General features: G+C 38.2%; 2 protein-coding genes across 5 annotated transcripts in view; both read left to right on the forward strand.

Annotated features, from left to right (window-relative positions):
• The window catches only part of LOC131240419 (serine/threonine protein phosphatase 2A regulatory subunit B''beta-like), a 73,216-nt gene extending 71,461 nt beyond the window's left edge, over positions 1–1,755 (forward strand). For 2 of the 3 annotated variants that reach the window (XM_058238632.1, XM_058238633.1), the window contains one exon: positions 1,057–1,755. The gene's annotated coding sequence lies outside the window, so the exon portion shown is untranslated. Of the gene's footprint in view, positions 1–13; positions 133–1,056 lie in introns of all 3 variants that reach the window. The other variant, XR_009168751.1, reaches the window with a different exon arrangement.
• Positions 1,756–12,507: 10,752 nt separating this feature from the next.
• On the forward strand, positions 12,508–20,777 carry LOC131240421 (uncharacterized). 2 transcript variants are annotated; one of them, XM_058238637.1, is made up of 5 exons: positions 12,508–12,949; positions 14,013–14,135; positions 15,802–15,963; positions 18,569–19,125; positions 20,292–20,777. In XM_058238637.1, the coding sequence occupies exons 1-4, from the start codon at positions 12,843–12,845 to the stop codon at positions 19,107–19,109; spliced, it is 933 nt and encodes a 310-aa protein (XP_058094620.1). In that variant the 5' UTR covers positions 12,508–12,842; the 3' UTR covers positions 19,110–19,125; positions 20,292–20,777. The 2 variants fall into 2 exon arrangements, with proteins under 2 accessions (XP_058094620.1, XP_058094619.1); XM_058238636.1 differs by lacking the exon at positions 20,292–20,777 and having other exon boundaries at positions 18,569–19,221.
• Positions 20,778–21,106: the final 329 nt, after the last annotated feature.

The following is a 21,106-nucleotide window of genomic DNA, read 5'->3' on the forward strand; positions in this document are numbered from 1 at the left end:
ACCATTCATGCAGTTCCCAAACTTCTAGAAGCAGTTTTGATGGTTATGCCAGTTCAGACGGCCACCAAAGTTGCGGAAGCTAGCATACCAACATTGTCGCTGCCCAATGCAGTACAAATATGAATCGATCATGTTCTCATCTTTTCCATGCCTTCGTATATAGCTTATCTTTTATTTTATTTTTGTTTTGCTGTTTTCGTGATTGTTTAATAAAATTAGCCATTCATCAGAAAACAGAAAATAGAAAAAAAAAAATAAATAAATAAATCAACTGTCCAATAAGTTGTGCAGGAGAAGAGAAAAGGCCAGCAATAAAAGGAGGTTCTCTTGTTAGATGAGCCGGTGTAGACTGTAGTGTGTGTGGGTGATCCAGGGTTCAATCCCTGGTAGTGTCACCTTTAAAAAAACAGGAGGAGAAGGAGAATGAATCGTACCCCTCACTATGACCAAATAAAACTTTTGCGCTAAGGTTTGTGCTATGACTAGTCTCAACCAGATGAGAACCGTACCCCAAAATTGTGATAAATACTCAAAATACCACAAATTACTTATATTCCCTGAGAAGCCAACACAAGAAACTTAAAACTACATCATGTACCTTGTCACTCAGTTTTAGGCCATATAATTTGTGCCCTTAAATGTTGAAATCTGTTATATCAGTAAAAATATCTGTCCGAGATCTTGAAAAGATTTTTGAAATAAGCAATGGGAATGGATGTATGATTGGACAGTTGTGTGCCTCAAACTCATTTCATATACACTGCATCATTCTCATTTGTCTGCAAAGAAATGCCATACACAATGTGTCATTCTCCTTTGTTTGCAAAGAAATGAGGTTCCAATGGGTCCATGATTTGGTTCCTTGTTGTGTCATTCCAGTGAGGTGATGAAAACTTGGTGTGTGATGGTCGAACAGAGCCACTTCCCATGGCTGGCCTGTTCTCAGTGATATATACATTAGCTATTGCTCATTTATGTATGTGTAAAATTTTCTAACACTATAGTTGATTTTCCCAGGAAATTCATCTGGTTTCTCTGTTGGTTTTTTATCATCAGGTGCCTAAAGAAGCTAGGATGCTTACTTAAGCCAGTCATTAAAAGCAACAATGGGCGTCAAGTGTATATGCTTCTTAGATGAACTATGCAGCATCTTGTGACCTCATCCATGATAAGTTCCTTGCTACTCCATGCAAAATCAATCTTCGTCATGTCTATTTCTCCGCCAGGCAGGAATCTGGCCATTGTGCAAGTGAAGGCGAGCGGTGTTCCTGATTACTGCATTGAAATTCTTTGTTAACGATGCTGGATGCCTCAGCAAGGAGGGCAGTCCCTGATCTGTGTTTAAATCATCAACCAGAACGAGGTAACATAGTTTCAGAATATTTGCCAATTCTTTTTATAAAGAAAATCAGTTCCATGTTTGGTTGCTTTCTTCTCTTGTTCGTTCTGCATGGCAACTCATGGAAGTATGGGGAGCATGTTTGTCTTTATCCGCGAGCCTCAGCCATGGCTGGTTGCTTTCTTCTTCTGCTTGTGGTCCACAGCTAGGATGCTGTCTGTTTATTGGATTTTGTCAGGAAGGGGGAAAAAAAATTAGGTAGTGTATGGTTTCTTCTTGTTTCCTGATAAATACTGACATATTGTTGATAATTGGGCTTATTCAAGGTGGGCCCCTTCAATACTGGATGAGCCAGTCCTGTTGTGTACATTACTTTTTGCGTGCCTTAAACAGACTCAGCTTCACCTGTTTTCATACTATTATAAATACTAAGGATTCGTTTGGATGCACAACCTTTTTGGAAAAGGGGATGCACAACCAAATTGAATTGCAATTATTAATATAATATTCTGGAAATAACCAAATTGTAATTTCCTAATCATTTTTATTTAGGGTCTGGCCTACAAATTGCAATCCCATTGCTTTCAAGTCGGACTTGACAGAATTGTAACCCAAATCTGTGGGCTTTTTCCAATCATTTATACTAGGCAATGACATTGAGTGTTGTCATCCACAATGCACCTTCTGCATAAAGATGAATCCTAGCCTTTTGAAATTTTGCTATTGAGTACTGTGTTGGTGTCCTCCTGATTCGAATGGCATTGGCCACGTCATTTATAACCGCAAAAGGTGAACTACATTATTATGATTATTGCTATTATTATTTTTCGTGTGTAGCTTTTAACAGAATCAAAAGCCACTGTTATAAATATCACATCACCGTGATGGGTATCCATCTGAACATGTACCCCCTTCTTGTGAAAGGATGGCATGGGCAAGTCTAGCTGTGAGAGTTTGCGTACTCAATGTCTGTAATCTTCGATAAAGGGAAATTTTCACATAAAATGTAGGTTAACTTGAAACATTTCTAGATCACCTAAATCGTATGTTAACATGCAACCTTTTCAGGTTTGCTAGAATACATTTGGATGTATTGCTGTAGGATACATCGAGACTTGGCCTTTAATTCATGGTCATCTTTCAATGATCTAAACCTTTTATGTGAGGTTGTTCTAAAAGAATTAAAAACAATTCAGATAGGAATATTTCAATCCTTTGATCACTTGACCTTTACATTTGAATGTGGACATGTCCTTAACCTTTGAATAATCAAAGGGTTGAAATGTTTGGATCTGAGGTCATTTTGGTTATCCCCCATCAACATTGTGATCCATAGAGTTATGTGATATTTGGGCAGGCATATGATGCTTGATATACCTAGGCGCTGAGAAATTGTACATATGGTATACATAAGTTAAACAGCCTAAGTTGCTGAACCCACTTTTGTTAAGTCACAGTTCCATAATCTGCTTAGTTGAACAATCCTAACCTAAGATCTTTGTGGACCAATTTTTTTTTTTTTCCGTTGGCGGATTATTCTCCAAGGCCATGGCGAGGCAAACAGTTTTGAAGCCAGGTCTTTCCCCTAACAGGGGATGTCTGTACCATCTCATCTAATGAGCTGGAGTGGACACTCTTTTGTTGAAATAGGATTAGAATCCAATAAATATCCACAAATGTGGTCAGATAAATGTGTAATCTTTGATTCATGATACATCTATACTAGGAACCATTATTTGGATAGTTTAAGTTGACTTATTAGCATAGCAGGTATACAATTTCTTAGTTTCGCATTCTGCCAGAGTATCGAAGTTTCTCTAGTAGAGACCACTTGGGTCATTCAAAAAGACTGGTCTCCAACAATTTTATTTTCTGCCCATATATCGAACAAAACCTTGAATGTCCAACACCTTTATTTTTACAGCATCCGAGCCATGCAAAAAGATGGGTGCATCATAAAGATGCAAGCTAAACCATTGACATCAATGTGTAGCTGATGGTCTGACTCAACATCAATGATGACTGGCCCACCTGATGAATGGCTTGCGATATAGACTGCTCGGGTCATTAAAAAAGACTGATCTCTTACTCTTTTTTTCTTTTTTTTTCCTGTATCCCCCTTTGTTCTGGTCATGAATAAATGAAATAAATCCAAAATTGGATTTTTGTTCAAGAATGAAATCGTACTCACCATCAATGGTGACTGTGGCCCACCTGATGAATGGTTTGCAATATAGACTGCTTGGGTCATCGAAAAAGACTGATCTCTAACATTTTTATTTTCCGCCCATGTATCCTAGAAAACCTCAACCTCCAGCACCTTTATTCTTACAACATCCAATCTGCGCATAAGGATGGGTGCAACATAAAGATTACCTGGGACAAAAACTCATCTGGCAAGCTACACTATTGAAATCAATGTACAGCTGATGGTCTGACTTACCATCAATGAATGACTGCGGTCCACCTGATGAATGGCTTGTTCCAATTTTTGCTCAAGGTGATCTTCATGATCTGGTCCACTCTTTTTCAGCACATGGATGCTCAATTGAACTGACACAAGCAGGAAATGTCAGGTTATATGTGATCATTTTTTATCTATAAATGGTGGTAGGAATCTTAACACAAACGTCAAAATCGGCTTTGGTTGTTTTGAAATTTGAAATGCTGCTAGATTCCCTTCAAACATTTTTAAATGGTGGGAGGTATTTGTGTATCTGTAAATACTCCATGCACTGGAATCACTGCTTTCTTATTCTTCTTCTCTTATTGCCATCTATTTTTAGTGCCAAGATTAGATAGCTGGTACCCCCCACCAATCTGATCCTTTAAAAGCATAAACAATCCAAGGTCGGTGGTCGTCAAATGGATGTTGAGACGTTTATGATTGCACCTAGAAATGATCTTGTTGGTTCATTTTTCTGTTATGTAGATTGGATGGTTAGGATCATCCACTTGGCATCTGAGGGTGATTGAAGCTTATGATTGGGCCTATTCTCTTTAGCTATCTTTTTGCCCATTTATGCCTGCACTATTGGTCTGATGGTGAGGATCGTCTGGTCAGGATGGTATTTTCAATGTGGCCTACAAAAGAGTGGTGGTTGATCTAAATGGGTGGTCTGTAATTTTTGTAGGGATTGTTCAAGTGCCAAAATGCAACTAGGTGCACTGGAACGTTACCATGCACTCGCCCTGAACAGAGGGTTTTTTTTTTTTGGCATTCCATTAACAGAACTGTCTAACGTTTGGGGCCCACTGCAGATGGGTCATTATCTGAAAATCAGATTCGTTGAGCAATCAAAACCTTTGATTCATGAATGCTTGTTTATTTGCAGGACTGGCTAGTTTTCATCTCAACCGTCCACTTTTTGTCTGCCAATCAGGCAATCAAATTAGTGGAAGTTTGGGTTTATGGTCCATCTAATTTGAGAACCATCGTTTGGATGGTTCAAATTGACTTACCCCAGAGCATCAAGTTTTTTTTTTTTTTTTTTTGCATTTTGCAATGCTAGTACATGGGTTGGATATTTTGGGTTTTAGCAGCGCAGCCATGATCCAGTGACTCGAACCGTTGATATCATGGGCACACACTGGATACATCATACCCTAAAAGTCCCCCATATTGGAAGATCCGAGACATTGAATATAGGCCCATCTATGGTTGAATGTCTGTTGCAATACTTTATTTGTTACCCGTCCGTCTATTTACTTGGCTACGTATTGAATGGTTAGGATTTTCCCATTTTGGATATCTTAGGCTCATGGGTCATCCACAGTGAGTCCGATCCTATCAGTTTAGATCATCGAATGATGCGCCCCAGTACAAACTGAAAGCTTCCTTCGGCATTGTGTAATTTTCCCCAATGATCTGGTTCGTTCGCAGGGTGGGTCCCATCATGGATAGAAGGAATCCCAGTCATCTTGTCAGTGTGCCGGTGGATTGCTGATTGCTTATATTTTCAGCATCCATTTTGAGAGGATGATTTTCCTTTAATTCGTTTTGAGTTGTCTTTCTTGACTGTGGTAGGATGTGATGTCAACAACAAACCAATGGTTAGTTAATCTAGACTGTTGGTTTTGTCGAGTCCCACCGTGATCGTGGATAGAGAATACCGCAAAGCTCACCTTGGTTGGAAGATCCTAGTTATCACGAATAGGAGTTTAGGACCCTTTGTAGTGTTCATGTATTTGCCTTTTTATCCCCTATCCTTATGCCACTAGCAGACGACGTCCCCATGGTGGTGTGCATGAGCATGTGTGTAAAAAATATATATATAAATAAATAAATAAATAAAAAGAACAAGATTGCCCTATCAAGGACGTTTTTGAGGCAAATCTATCCATGGAAAATTGCAACAGACCAATTAATGATGGCCGTTCCTATGGTCTAAAACTAGATCCATCACATCTGCAATAACGATGGTGATTACCGATTGATAAATGATACTGTAATTCGGTGAGTAACTAAATAGTATATCATATTCACCAACCACCTCAGTATTTTAAAATATAAAATATGAAATTTTTTCTTATACTTACGGAATGTCAAGAATGACTTAAAAGGTACATTCTACTGTACATTTTTTTAAGATAGTCAAAGCTTCCCAACTGTGTCAGGATTCTCTGTGATTCAATTAAACCTACCTAGATTCAGTCTTTCAGCCAACTTGTATTAACCACTAAAGATACAGTACTTGATCTTAATTCTAGATGTTCAAAACGACAATAAAAGAAAAAAGATGGATGTTGAAGTAGTTTAAGTAGTTATCCCCCACAAATTCTTATAGAAAATTAGAGAGGGATTTAGCTATGGAATTAATGAATCTTCTACCATATTAAGCTTGAAGCCTAACAGATAGGTCATCTAAATCAATTTGTGGAATTAATTGAAGCCTAACAGATAGATTCAATTAAACCTACCTCAGTAGTTTAAGGTTCCATAGCCCAACTTGACCCATTGGGATGTGTACGTGCCAAGTATGCCATTAAAATACCATCATACAATTGCTTAGTGCGTTCACATCACTAGAATAACATTTACTGGGTGAAATCTTAAGTACTAGTTACATATGCATTTTCTTTTATACCAATGCAGGCCAAGTTATCAAGGAACCATATGCACATTGATTTTCAAAACTAAGTTAACAAGTATAGACACCCCACGCCAAGGTTGATCAGCCAACCAATTAACATAGTCGAACGCAATCAATTCAATCCAACTAAGTCGAAACTAATCAGCTTAGTCCAAACTAGTCAACTTAGTCAATGGAAAATTGTTCTCTCGTATATATATATATTCTTTAGTTGGCTTTTTGATCACTTTTTGGAGAATTAGTGGATGAAAATACTCCTACTTTGGAACTTAGTCCTTTATGATTTTTTTTTATTTATATTTAGCTTTTTCTTTCTTTTCAAACATTTTTTCTAAGGAACCACCACCGCTCTTTTCAACTGCATTTTCCGGTGTACGTTCATTACCATCAGCTTCTTTGGCGTATGGACACCGTCAACAACTTCTAAGGCCTTACAAAAGTGTTATTTTTACTCCGACTACATTTCTTAGAAATAAAAGCCACTGATACGTGGAAGACATTTTAAATGAATTTTATATTTTATGTTTTGTGCAATAACATTTTCTAGAGATGAAAGTAACTGTTGATTGTTAATAGAGAGGGATGGTAAGGAAAAGCGATTATCGGAAGGGATTTAATGTAGATAAGGATGGTTGTGATTGTCATGTGGAAGATAATGAAAGAGATGATCTGTAGCCTTTGATCCATTTTTAATAGTGAATGCTAATGAATGCATGACAACCTCGACCCTTAACACATGACAACATCAACCCTGACAACCTTGACCCTTAACAAATGACAACTTTGACCCTAACAACCTTGACCCTACATGACAACATTGACTATGACAACATCGACCCTTAACACATGACAACCTCGACCCTTAATGCATAACAGCATCGACCCTTAACACATGAGCCGCCCCAGAAGGAGGCAGACGAAAGGCTTAAATGGATTATACCACAAGAAACAGTGGTGATTGAACTCCTACCATCGAAAACTTCTTAAATGGACTACACCACAAGAAACAATGGTGATTAAACTCCTACCATCACAAACTTCTTAAATGGACTACACCACAAAAAAACTTCTAAGGGCATTCGTACACCGTTTATGGGATCTATCATCGCATATGTGTGGAATCTACTCTATCCATTAACTTCGAAATTTTATGAAATGCCGTGGTTGGAAGCATGATCAACATCGACCAGTCACATTGACCACATCAAATATCTAATGGACACCGTTATAAATTATTAGGTCTTGTGGGCCACATAGAGATCATGTCAGTAAGAAATTAGCATCTTCTCATATAAATAGAGCGTTATAAAGAAAATAAACATATTATATCTAGGTTCTAATAGGCCCAATAACTAATCCCATTAATTTCACTTCTTCAAAATTGTATACTACATAATTTCTTCTTCACTCAAAATTCATAAAACTGCTGATACAGTGACTGATAATTTGATTCGAAAATATTTTCAAAACCTGTCAAATGACTAGTCTAATAATATTTGAAACATTCATTTCTTTTCGAGATTTTGGGTATACCACAATGCTAGTATGGTCAAATTTTCCTCAATTAACTCGCTTAACCCAGTCAAATCAACTAGCCCTATCGACCTAGTCAACTCAACCAAACATCCCAAGACCAAGCTCAATTTTAGGTCCAAGCCCAAAACTCAGTTCAAGCCCACACCTAGGCCCGCTAGACTTTAGGACCATAGTAATGCAAAATCGGAAGAAACATGGATAATACACCATCCAAGGAGCCCCTTGCAAAAGCAGGGAGAATCCCATGTGTCAGGCATCACATAGTATACTATCTGGCATGTGGCAATTCTCCCACTTTCGCGAGTGTTAGTTGGAGTGGTGACATCAGTTGAATTTCTTGGTAATCACACTAAGAGAGAAAAGGACAACGTTGCCCTTACTTTTCATCGAAGTTGCAAGTTTCACCCCTGTTCCAACCGCTTGGATTGCATCACATGGCAATATGAGATCCCAACATTTGAACCTTTTTTAACTTTAGAGTTCCCAACTATTACAAAAAAAAAAAAAAAAAAATTAAAAATCTAAATAATAATAATAATAATTCAGTCCAAAGGGCTATAAATATCCTACTCCTCTCCCATTCTAAGCATCCATCAAGTTTTTCAAACATCCCTCGAAGCCTTTCCCATCCCCTTTGCCATCCACATAACCCATCTCATCCCTCCATTAAGGAGGAGAGAGTAAAAGGAGAGGAATCTAGCCTATGTCAACCTAGCATAACTTAACACTCAACAGCTTTAGCAACCAAAAACACCAATTCAAGCTACTTAATCCGACCCTTGCAACAAGATCGTTCATCCATCCATCCAACTTTGATCATATAACATTATTCATTTCGCAACCCTCTTACTCATTTTGCCCACCAGCATCATATATTACATGCATTGCATCTAAGCACCCAATTGATTTGAGCGTATGACTGCAGCTTGTTGAAATATTAGATTTTGTCCATAAAAAACTCGAATTGACTGGTTATCTCAGCCTCTTTGTCAAGTAGGTGAGTCATGATAGATTTATTTTACCCAGGCCATCGCATTATTACACCACATTCCACACACCTGCATCATTCATGTGCAGGAACCATCTGAATCCTTGATAATTGTTTAGTCAGGCGAAAAAAAGATTGTACAATTGTAAGGGCAAAGAGGGTGCCTAACAACTTCCCTATTTGTAACCGTGGTCCATTCCTTAAAATTTTCGATTAAATCAATTAGTAATTTTAGGACAGGGGATCCTCCGATTCCTTTTTCTGAAGTTTCTACATGGTCTAGTCAAATATAGTACCTTCACGTCTCAAGTACACAAAACGAAAACCCTTGAAAAAGACAGCCATAAAAGTGATTCACCCACAATCTAACATACACAATAAGTATAGTCCATCAAAGAGTGGTTCAACAACAAGAAGACGAAATTGGAGGGTTAAAAAAAAAAAAACCCATAAACTAAATTAGAACATCAACCATTAGATTACAATGCAATGACAATATTTACACCAAGTATTAATTATAGTTAATTTATGACTATGTATTCCATGTCCTTACTTCTAATCCCATTTATTCAAACAAAATATTAAAAATGACAAAAATTGGTCGTAACTATATATATTGCAAGAATTGCATTATTTGCGTTCACGAGACTTAATACGTTGACCAATTTTATGTTGTTTCAAAGTTGTTTGATACTCCAAAAGTGAGTGGGAAGAAAAATGAAGGAATATTAATTAAAATTTTAAATAACTATAATTAAAAATTAAAAATTATATATATGTTTATATATATATATATATATAGATATATATATATATATATCTATATATATATATATATATAAACAACAAGACTCTTCATGGACCCTTCATGTGGGATTCCACGATGTTACTTTCAAATGCTGGTAATCATGATCCTCCGTAGTTAAGATGACAATCCATACACAATTCCTCGAAAATCTAGTTTTTCCAACGGTTCGTGATATCGAATGTATGAAGATCAACGGCAGAAACTAATGTTGCCCAAATGTGACCTGCATCACCAACGGTATGTATTAGTGGAATTTGGCACTCACTTGTCAGAACTCAGAAGTGAGAAACCATGCATGCTGGCAACTGGCAAGGATGCAGGCCCTTGGGACAACGGACGCGGATAGGCTATTGTCCCTATGGCTAGTGATCAGTGCTCTGTGGACCCCACCATGATGTATTTGTTTCATCCACGCCGTCCATCCATTTTTCCAGATCATTTTATCGTATGAGCCCAAAATTTAGGTAGATCCAAATTTCAAATGGACCATATCAAAGGAAAACGTTGTTTGAACGCCCATCATTAAGAGCGTCTTGTGGGCCACAAAAGTTTTCGATCTAAGCTGATATATTTTTTTCTCTTCATCCAGGTCTGTATGACCTAATCAACGGTTGGATATCAAATAAACATTACAGTGGGCCCTAGGAGGTTTTTAATGGTGGTCATTCTATCACTACCGTTTTCCTGTGGTGTGGTCCACATGATATTAGTATCTGCCTCATTTTCTAAAACGATCCATAAAATGAACCCCAAAAAAATAGATGGACGGTGTGGATAAAACACATACATCATGGTGGGGCCCACAGAGCACCGACCACTAGCCAAACCACGTCCGCAGGGCAGCGGTCCACAGTTCAGTGATCCAAACGAAAGATATTGTGGGCTAAAGGGGTGGTCCATCCCTCAAAACCCCCTGAATTAGAAGAATATTAACCCTTCAATAGTTGACGGTTGAGAGATAAAATACATCAACGGTTCACATTCAACCAAGAAAAAACCTCGTCCTGCGTGCAACTACGATGTTCCAATCTTGGAAAACTTTTGTGCATGGGCCCATCATATCAGAGGTGGGCCCACACGTACAAACTGAAAACCCTAAACAACCTTTGATTTGAGAGAGCCATGGTTCAGGGAACAAAATCTTTTCTATGATGGGCTCAACACAAAATTCATCCGTGTTGGGAGATTCTTGAAATTGAACGGTTGATCTTTTTTGTTTATCAACCGTCTATTAGTTTGACCGCCTATTTAATTTTTACGATCTTCTGTGTGGAAGAAGTTCCTCTCATGGGCAATTGACAGTGGGGCCCACAAGATCAAAGGTCCAGATCACTTGACCAGGGTCCCACCTTGTACAAACAGAAAGCCCCGAAGGGTACCGTACAAACATTCGGTTCGTGCATCGCGGCGTCACCACATACCCTTTTGAGAAAATGACCAAAATACCGGATTGCGTACTGAGTAACTCAGTACCATTAGCATACTGAGTAAACTGTGTGGGGTCGACTGTTATTTATTTATTTTATCCACTCCGTTAATACATATTAAAAGATAATTTTAATACTAGATCCCAAAAATTAAGTAAATTAAAATCTCAAATGGATCACACTACAGGAAACAATTCAATTGAAACTTTACCATTAAAAAGTTTTTAGAGGCCAAAGAAGTTTTGGATCAAGCTGATGTTTGTGGTTTCTCTTCATCCATGTATTTTTGATCTTATGAACAGGTTGGATGACAATTAAAAATTAATTTGGACCCCAGGAAGATTTCAACGGTGGAAATCATTATTCCACACTGTTTCCTGTGTAATGGTCCACTTGAGCATTGGATTCGCTTCAATTTTTGTATCAACCCCTAAAATTATCATTAAAAATGGATGGACGGTGTAGATAAACCACATACATTAACAGTGGGCCCAACTGAGTTAACTCAGTACGATAAAAGCGTTCTGAGTAACTCAGTACGCAATCCGATTTCGCGGCAAACTGCCGAAAATGTCAGAGATTCCGTTCGGGAAAATCGGCCCAATCGTTGCGAAATTGGACACATGGGTTCTCTGGAATCCTCAATCAGTTGCAGTTTTCCAACAAAAATTCAGGAATCAGTGCAGAAAGATAGAAAAAATCAGTTCCCACTTGTCCAAAAATCCTCACTTTTCTGCTATTTCAGTACAAAAAGAGTCAATATCAGAGCAAAATACGCCAAAATTTTCCAACTTTTTCCGTCGATCTGCCATTTTCTATGATATGACCTTTGAATTATTCCACCCTTGGATTTCTGATCGAAAATTAAGGCTGCCCATTAAAATCCTTTGGTTTTTTTTTAGAGAACAGAGTTGCAGTTTTCTCAGATCAGGCTCTTGTTTAGTTCATGGTTTTTGAGGGAAATTTGTATTTTTTGATCGGTTTTGGGAAGTGGGTTTTGATCGTTTTGTGGAGATTTTGAGTTTTTGGGTCTTGGTTTTTGTTTTGGTTTGAGAAATTGGGGTTTTGAATTTCGGTTTTTTGTATTGTTATTTGATGGAATTTGATGCTTTTTAACTGTTTGGGGAAATGGGTTTTGATCATTTGATGTAGATATCGGGTTTTGGGGAGCTCGTTTTCGTTTTGGTATGAGAAAATCAGCATTTTGAGTTTTTAGATTTGGGTCTAGTTTTTGATAACAGCTAACTTAGGAAATTACCTTTTAAAAAAATAATAAATAAATAAAAATAAAAATAATTAGGATTTTGGATTTTGCTTGTTGATTGCTTAGGGTTTTTGGGTTTGATTAGGCATTGGGATTTGATTTGAATTTATAAGAAGAAACTTTGGGTTTGATCTTTATTTGATTTTAAAAAAAAAAAAAAAAACTTTAGAAAGGGAAATCTCTCAAAAGTTCTGATAAAAAAGGTGATTTGGATTGGTTGAAATCTTATTTTGAGAAGTCAGAAGCCAACAGTTTAATAATTGAAAATAAAAGGTTGGATTTTTCTACTGTTTAGGTTGTGGTTTTTCATGTCTTTTTTCTTGGGTAATGTCAATTTTCACATTTTCTTGGGGTAGAATAGGAAATAGCAGTTTTGAAAATTGAGGAATGGGAACCATGTTTTTGAGTGAGATTAAGAAGCAAGCATCCTCCTTCATTCATGACAAGTACAAAAGTGCTAGGCTTGTCTTAACTGATGTTACTCAAGCAGAACTGTAAGCTGTTGGGTTCTTTGATCTATTCATTAAAAAAAAAAGAAAAAGAAAAAAGGATATCAGGATTTTCCCTTCATGTTTTAGAATAATTTTGATTATTTTCACATGGCAATGGGTCCGGTCCAACGTGGGTCAAGTGGTCCAACTTGCTTCTGAGGTGAGTTTGGGGAAGCTAAATGGCCAGGGGGTAGGGTTGGGTTAGAAAATGTGGCCCTTTTAAGTAAATGGATTAAGCTTAAATTGAACCTTTCTCAACCTACCCACCCATATAGCTTATCAATGGGGTGAGTCCAGATGACCTGACCCAACCCGACCCGACCGAACCCAAAACCCAAAACAAATAACTAGTAGACCATAACCATTCTTTAACCCGAGTGGGGTCATGGTGGGTTGATAAGCCCATCCCATTTAAATTAAATGGGTTGGAAAGGGCCACATGGTTATGGGTTCGGGTTTAGGTTCGAAGCCAGAATTCTTGGCCCGTTTACCAGCAAATGGGTGGACTTGCTCTGACCATGACCTGAACCCAATCCATTGCCACCACTAAAGGTGACAATGGCTAATCTTCATGGAGACTCAAATGATGAATTTGCCACTATTATGGCTGAGGATATTGGTTTGCAGTTGTATAACTGGGCCCATGGTTCACTGATCTAGACCATTGATCTCTTGCGCTGCATCGGGATGGAAAATGCACCAAAAATCTCTTCAGTAGGACATTCCTAACCTCTCAAGCTTTGGCCCGCAAATGGATGGCAAAGAAGAGAAAATAGAGCAACAGAACACCTACAGCTGGAAAGGACAATGATTGGGGGATAGGATCCTCCAATCTGGTGGGCATCCCATCCACAGTGGGGGTCCAACAGACCAAAGGTCTGGATCACTTGAGGATCATAGAATTCCTTGGCATGGAAAACTGGCCATTGATTCCATAAAAGGCCATTGTCAACTAAACCTAGCAAGATCCGTTCTATAATTAACAGTTTTCTAGCTAGGAATTACTTAATCATTTCTGCAGTTTATTTTGCATAACTTTGGCAATTTTCCTTCTTCTTTTTTAAAGATTGACTGAGGAAGCTACAAACAATGACCCGTCCGGTCCTGATGCCAGAACAATGGCTAGAATATCGGAGGCCGCCTTTGACATAGACGATTATTGGAGAATTGTCGATCTATTGCATCAGAGGTAATTTTGATTAGTTAATTAACTGAAGAGTTTGATGTTTTGTGGTGTTTTCTGTTTTATTTTGGTGAAGATGCGTGTGCCCAGTATGCACACGGGGAGTCTATAAACAATCTCCCACCCTCCCATTTTGATGGATGGGAATCTCCACACACATTTCAGAACAGGCATTTGAAAATTCACAAGTTTGAAATTCTTAGTATCTTATAGATTCCCACCAACTGCCTTTAAATGGTGAGAGATAATGTCCACCTCCCAACTCTTTGCACTGACCTTGTGCATTGAAATCATGCTCTCTTTTTTTCTATCTTTTTATTGCTCTCTCTTTCTCTGTCTCTTTCTTTAATCCAATGGTTCAAACAATTTCTAATAGATTGTTGTTGGGTGCTAGTTGATTTTTATTGAGAGATGCTGCAGTGCTATCCGAACACTATTAAGTTATGGTGCTCCTTGCATTGGGAAATTTAAACAGTCCAATTGATTGACCTAGATTGTCCATTAGGCCCATGCAAATATCACACTGCTGTGATGATCTTGACCATGTGATCAATGGCCTCCAATATGGACTGTCAAACTCATTTGTACAAAAATAGGTCTAACCGACAACTCAATCCATCTAGTTGATAGTTCCCATCATGGATTGCTTATGATTCTAAGAATCACTTCCATTCAAGGTATCCCAAAACGGTTACCTAATGGCTGATGGTACCGCTGTGTACTGTTTGGCGTTACAGAGCTGTAACGGCTCATTACAGAAAAAATGGCCCTCCCATAACGGCTGTTACAGTTTTTTTTTTTTAATGGCCGTAACAGTATTGACGGTGGCCGTTAACGGCCACCATTCCCGTATTGAATACCTTGCTTCTGTTAGGCAATCCCAACCATCCCATCCATGGGTTGGAAGGAGGATGGCTACAAAAAGTGAGGCCAAATCTAAGATGGATTTGATTCATCAGATCGGTTTTATTTTATCATGGTAGCTTGAAATGTGTTCTGTACTTAATGGACAGTATAGATCGATCTATTGGACTGTCCAAGTTACCCAATGCAACTAGGAGCACTATTAACTTACAGTGCTCTGATATCATCGGAGTAATTCTCATTTTTATTTGTCATTGCTAAATAGTTTTGGTGTGGAAGTGAGGCTTTCAACTGAAAACTAACATAAAAATCATTAATCTTTAATGAAAGAGGAACAATCTGGTCTAACCACTTACAGACATACTTCAAAGGAAATGAATAAACAGCCATTGCAAGTTGGATGGTTGGGTCCTTACTCATGCCTCAGTGGTAGACTCACAAGAGTTTCAACACGAAGGTCATGGGTTCGAGTACCCATTGTGGTGAAATCCCATTGTGGTGTGAGTGCGTGTGTAAAAAATAAAAAATAAAAATAAAAATAAAAATTTGGATGGTTGTTAGATGCATGGCCCACCGTTTAAAAACAATAATATTCAGGGCCAAACAACCTCAATTTAATCAAAGATCAAATAGTTTCTAATAATTGCTTATGTGGGACATTTTGTCAAGGTGATTAAACAGGGTGATCCTCCTTTCAAGAGGAGCTACTATTTTCAAGTGCATTCCATGCAAGGGTTGTACCATTGCATTACCAAAAGTCGAATGGGTGGGTTTGAACTTTTATTTATTTATGTTATTGGGAATGCAGGTTGTATATTGTTGACTGGAAGCAATGGAGGCAGCAATACAAAGCGTTAGTGCTACTGGATTTCTTACTGACTCATGGACCTGAAAGTGTTGCTGAAGAATTCCAATGTGATATGGATGTCATTCAGGAGTTGGGAAGTTTCAAGCACATCGATGAACAAGGGTAATTTGTTTGTGAGGAATCTAAGGCCAGTCGTGCTGCCGATAGGAAAATCTTTCCTATGATGGGAAAGTCCAGAGAGGTGCCTAAGCATAAGATGGATTTTCCCATATGTTCAACTGGTCATTGCATTCCTCTTTATTTCATGTATTTTCTTTTACAAAGCTAAGATTGGGTCAGGCAATCTTCTAATTCCAATTGAATTGAAAACATGAACGAATTTGTTCATCCAAGTGATAGAGAGAATCCAAATTTTGGACATGGAAAATGCCCTTGGAGTCGTCAGGAAATGGAAAACTACAGAATCCAACAATAATTCCGTTGTTCGGTTATGAGCCATGTTAAAAGGTCAATGGTAAAACGGCAAGAACCGTGGAAATCTATGTTTAACTCTCTTTTTTAAAATATGGTTTTACTCATTTTTTGAGGAAAAGCCAGGGAAAGGAAATCAATTTCTCCCTCGTTTTCGGTTTCTGAAACATAAGAGGCTATCACAGTAGGGGAAATTGCATTCTCTCTCTTTACAAATGAATGTTTCATTATATTAATTTTCTTGTGGGTTAGTTGGTGTCGAGCCATTGGCCTCATTGTCAAGACATTTATGGCTGACCGCTAGGATGTGGTGTAGAGCCAATATCCCTGATAAAGGCCCATCAAAATCTTCTGTGACTTAATGTAGAGCCTTATGGGGCTTCTCCTTTTTTTTTTAACACACACACGCCTCACATGGGCACTCAAACCTAGGACTTCAATGTTGAAACACAGAGCTTCTACCACTAAGCCATGCATCGAGACCCTATAGAGCTTGGCTCTAATAAATTATTCCATTTTCTAGTGGGCAAGGAGACCCTGATCCTTGTATCCTAGTGACACAGGGATGAACGTGATGAGGTCAATCACCGCCTTCCTCAAGGATCTTGGCCATGAAACTGTCCGCAACCTGCTCTACATCACCTAGCCACTGAACTAGCACGAGCCTTGCATCTAATAAAGGCTCATCCATTTTCTTGGTGGGTAAAAAATTTTTATTTTCTCATGCATCACACATCGATAGGCATGGATCATACATTTTGTTCCACTTCCAGCTACTACGTTAATCGAATTGGGTCTTATGCTTGCTTGTTTCTACTGCAACAAAAACTCTTCATCATATATGGGATTTTCCTAGTATTTCATTGTTTTTGTTGAAACAGTGATATCAGGATACAAGGTCCATCAATCGTAGGTCATTTTCCCTTGGGTGGGTAGTATTGAATCCAACATACAACCTAACATTCTTAGATTCTAAGTATGGGGCATCCATTCTGTCTAATGAGTAAGATGACACCAAGGCCATGATACCAGCCTCATGATCCTTGGATTTTTGCCTTAGGGTCCCTTATATTTGGTGGGCCATGGCAGAACCTTACTATCCCTAGGTCCTGATTGACAGGGCATAGTGTTCAACAATCCTAGGATTTTCTCTTCCCATTGGCAGCCCATGCTGTGCTGAATGCTTCTTGTGAGTTCTGCGAGCGACTGGTTGAATGTTAGCAAGGGGTTTCGCTAATCGCATATGCTTGTGTAGCCCGGTTCATTTCATCTGCGTACAGGCACACTTGCCAACCTGGCATATGCTCGTGAGATCCTACCCACTGATGTAGGATGTGACACCAATACATTGCTAGCATGGTTGGACCAAAAGGTGGACTGTAAATTGATCATAACTTTTGATCAGGGTATTGTTACGGGGCGCATAACCTATCAATCTTTACTAAAACGGGCCATCCGAGGTGAACCGACCCACAAAGTGGGTCGTGTCTGTCTGTTTTGTCATAAAACATGCACTTTCAGCTCAAAAACGAAATTTTAAGGAAAAATTACTATTTTTAGTAATTTTTATTTTTTTAATATTTTCTTATTTTTTGAGTTTTAGATTTCTTTCTTTTTTAAAAAATAACTTGTAATCATGTAGGACTCTTCTAGAAAGAGTTTATTCAAAATTTTTATTTTTAGAAATTAGGCTTTAGAAGGGTTTCATTAGAATTAGGATTTTTATTAGATTTAGGATTTTTCTATTTTTGGTAATTACGAATTTTGTTTTTTTTTTTTTCTATATTAATGGTGTAACAGACATATACACATTGGACAATTATGAATCAATTTATTTTGAATTTCTAGAATTTATTTCTATTTTCTTATTTTCCTCATGGATTTGAGGTATCTCTGCGAGGAGTCCAGAGAAGCTTCGTGGATTCAAAGTAGTTATCCCCTTGACGAAGACGGTGATCGACCTCATCACGTCCTTCCCTGTACCACCCACTCATCAAGTGGGAGCCACATGTGGACTCTTGTGCCCAATATTGGGCTGGTAGGCTCATCAGAAACAAATGGATGGCTTAAAAACAACTGGTTTTAAATGTATATTTGTTTCATAAGTTGTACCCCACCTGTTAATTGGATAGCCCAATTTTTGGTCTAGGGCATTTTCACAGGGGGGACCCACCTGATGGACAGCTTGGATGTTTACAACAAATGCCAGAATGGCATTCCTACTCAGATTAAGGAAAGAAAGAGCTTTTTACATTGACATAACCAAATCAGTTCATGTTTTTTCATTCTCTTTCAGCTTCAACTGGGGTGATTCCATGCAAAAGAAGTCAGTGAGAATACTTCAACTCCTAGATGAAGAAGAACTGCTCAAAGACGAACGTTCGAAAGCTATCAAAGTCTCTAAAGAGATCAAAGGCTTCGGGAATCTAATCATATCTCCATCACTGTCTTCCCTTCAAACTTCAAGATCTTGGTCTTTTGGATCCCACTCCAGTAGCTCTAGTCCTTCATGCAATGAACCAGATGAATTTCATAGGCATGAACTACAACCACCCAACAAGGAATTCAAAGACATCTTCCAAGAGTCCCACGAGAAGTCGACATCTCCCTCGGCACATCTTTGGGATACTCCTATTGAAGAGACGGGCTTGCTCCTTGATCCTGAAGAGGAAGAAGAGACAAAAGAAGAAGGTTTTTCTACTGGGATTAGCCCAAAACCTGCAGTGGTTACTCACCCAGGGTGGTGGGATGGCAGAAAAGTCGTGTTTCGGAACTTTTCGAATGTTGGGAAGGTTATGAAGAAGAAGATCGACCGCCAATTTTCGATGGGAGTTTAATGAAGCTTAGATGAAGGTATTGAGATGCTTAATGTTTTTGTTTGAACTCGATTAGTGTAAACATGTTCTAGATGCGTGCATTTGTGATGTGTGTGTGTCTATATATATATATATATATATATATATATATATATATATATATATATATATATATATATATATATATTACATGGACACCAACTTGTAACATACTAGTCTACTGAAATTGTGCAGCTGACAATGTCTCTCAGTTGGTGAAGGTGTGTGATCCGTGAGGGCGTAATTTTTAAATAACTGAATATATTTCAAGAAATTGTAGTATGATTAGCTAGAAATTGATTGTGGCACCCTTACTTTCTGAATTCCTGCTGACTAGATGTCATGGCACAACTGAATAAAGGATGAGAAATGATGGTGGTTTGGCAACCTGGAATTTGCAATCTAGCCTCTCCTGAGGAATTGAGAAGAGGGCTCTACTTCAAAAGCCCCAAATTCCAGGTTCTCATACAGCCCGTTCGGCAAACGCCTAAAAATGAGTTCCTCTCATTCAAGATTAACTAAAATGAGATGGACTCATTTTTAGGTGTGATGTAGAGCGGGTCACAGACAATTTCATGGCCAAGATGGACCAGAGAAGACCCGATCGGAGGTGGAAGTGATCCGGACCGTTAGAACCTTAAAACAAGTATATCTCGCAAACTGGAATGAGTTATTCGTCGTACCATATATGATTTTGGGTAGGAGAAGCTACTTTAGCCAATCAACCCCTCTATGCCGGGTTGCCCATGCCGAATTTGAGAGATTCCATCATATCGACGGTTGAAAATCCATTTTATTTCCATTTATACTATTTATAGTAAGTTTTAGTTCTATCATAACTTTTGATCCATTGAGTTTTAGGAGTTGTCCAACATGAAAAGTTCTTAGAAAAATTAGGAGAATAACATGGTTAAGCCAAATAGGACACTTACTATTTTTGGCAAAAAACCATGAAGTCTAATGGAAATCATGACCGTATATAAATAGTAAGTTTATTATTTATAGTAAGTCACAATTTTAGAGAGTTTGAGTTAGAGTTTGATTCTGAAACGTCTTACTAGGGTTCCTATCACTTATTGTAAACTCGTTTTTTATTATCAATCAATTTATTTTGGATTTTATTAGAATTTATTTCTATTTTCTATCTCTCCTCTTGAATTCAAGGAATCTCTCTAAGGAGTCCAGGGAAGCTCCGTGGATTCAGAGTAATCATCCCCAGAAAAAGACGGTGCTCGACCTCATCACGTACATCCCTCCGTCAGGGCGTCTTCCCATAGGCTGATTTTCCTATGGTAACTTCCTGCGCGAAACTCAGTTTGTAGAGTTAGCAAGCCATTGATCTGATGGTCCCCATCATGAAATGACCATTCTCCCAAATTAAAAGATCCTAGCCATTGAATCTTTGGTCTTTCCTCAATTGAATGTGGCTTGTTTGTGCATTTCTTTTTAATAATGTATTTGTGAACCGAATGACCGGATTTTTTCTCTGGGGAACAAGCCATCCATGATGGGGCCCATCAGATCGATGGCTTGAATAAACCAACTTTAAAGAAATAACTAACCACCATGCTGAGTGGACCAACAAATAAAACTGTCACAATCACATGTATCATGTGCACGATAGGTAGGCCCCATCATCATCCTCAATACCCCACTTTTCCTCCACTCATCTGACATTTTCTTTGTCTGCAAAGTTGTGCATTTTCAAAGGTTTTATCAGCATATTCTAACAGATATTCTTTTTTGTTTATCTGTGGATATGTCATTAATATGAAAGGTTGGGATGTGTGGGGCCCACCTGTGATGTGTACTTGGAATCCAAACCGTGCATCTGGTTCACCTCCTCATGTTCACAGTATTTCCAATGATCTTCACCATTTAAAACTCAGGTGGGACACTACAGGGAGCAATGTACAATCATGCATAAAACCTATATATTCACTTGTGGTGGCCCACCAAAGTCTTGGAATGGCTTGAGT

This window comes from Magnolia sinica, chromosome 3, assembly GCF_029962835.1.
Source record: "Magnolia sinica isolate HGM2019 chromosome 3, MsV1, whole genome shotgun sequence".
NCBI classification, from domain to species: domain Eukaryota; kingdom Viridiplantae; phylum Streptophyta; class Magnoliopsida; order Magnoliales; family Magnoliaceae; genus Magnolia; species Magnolia sinica.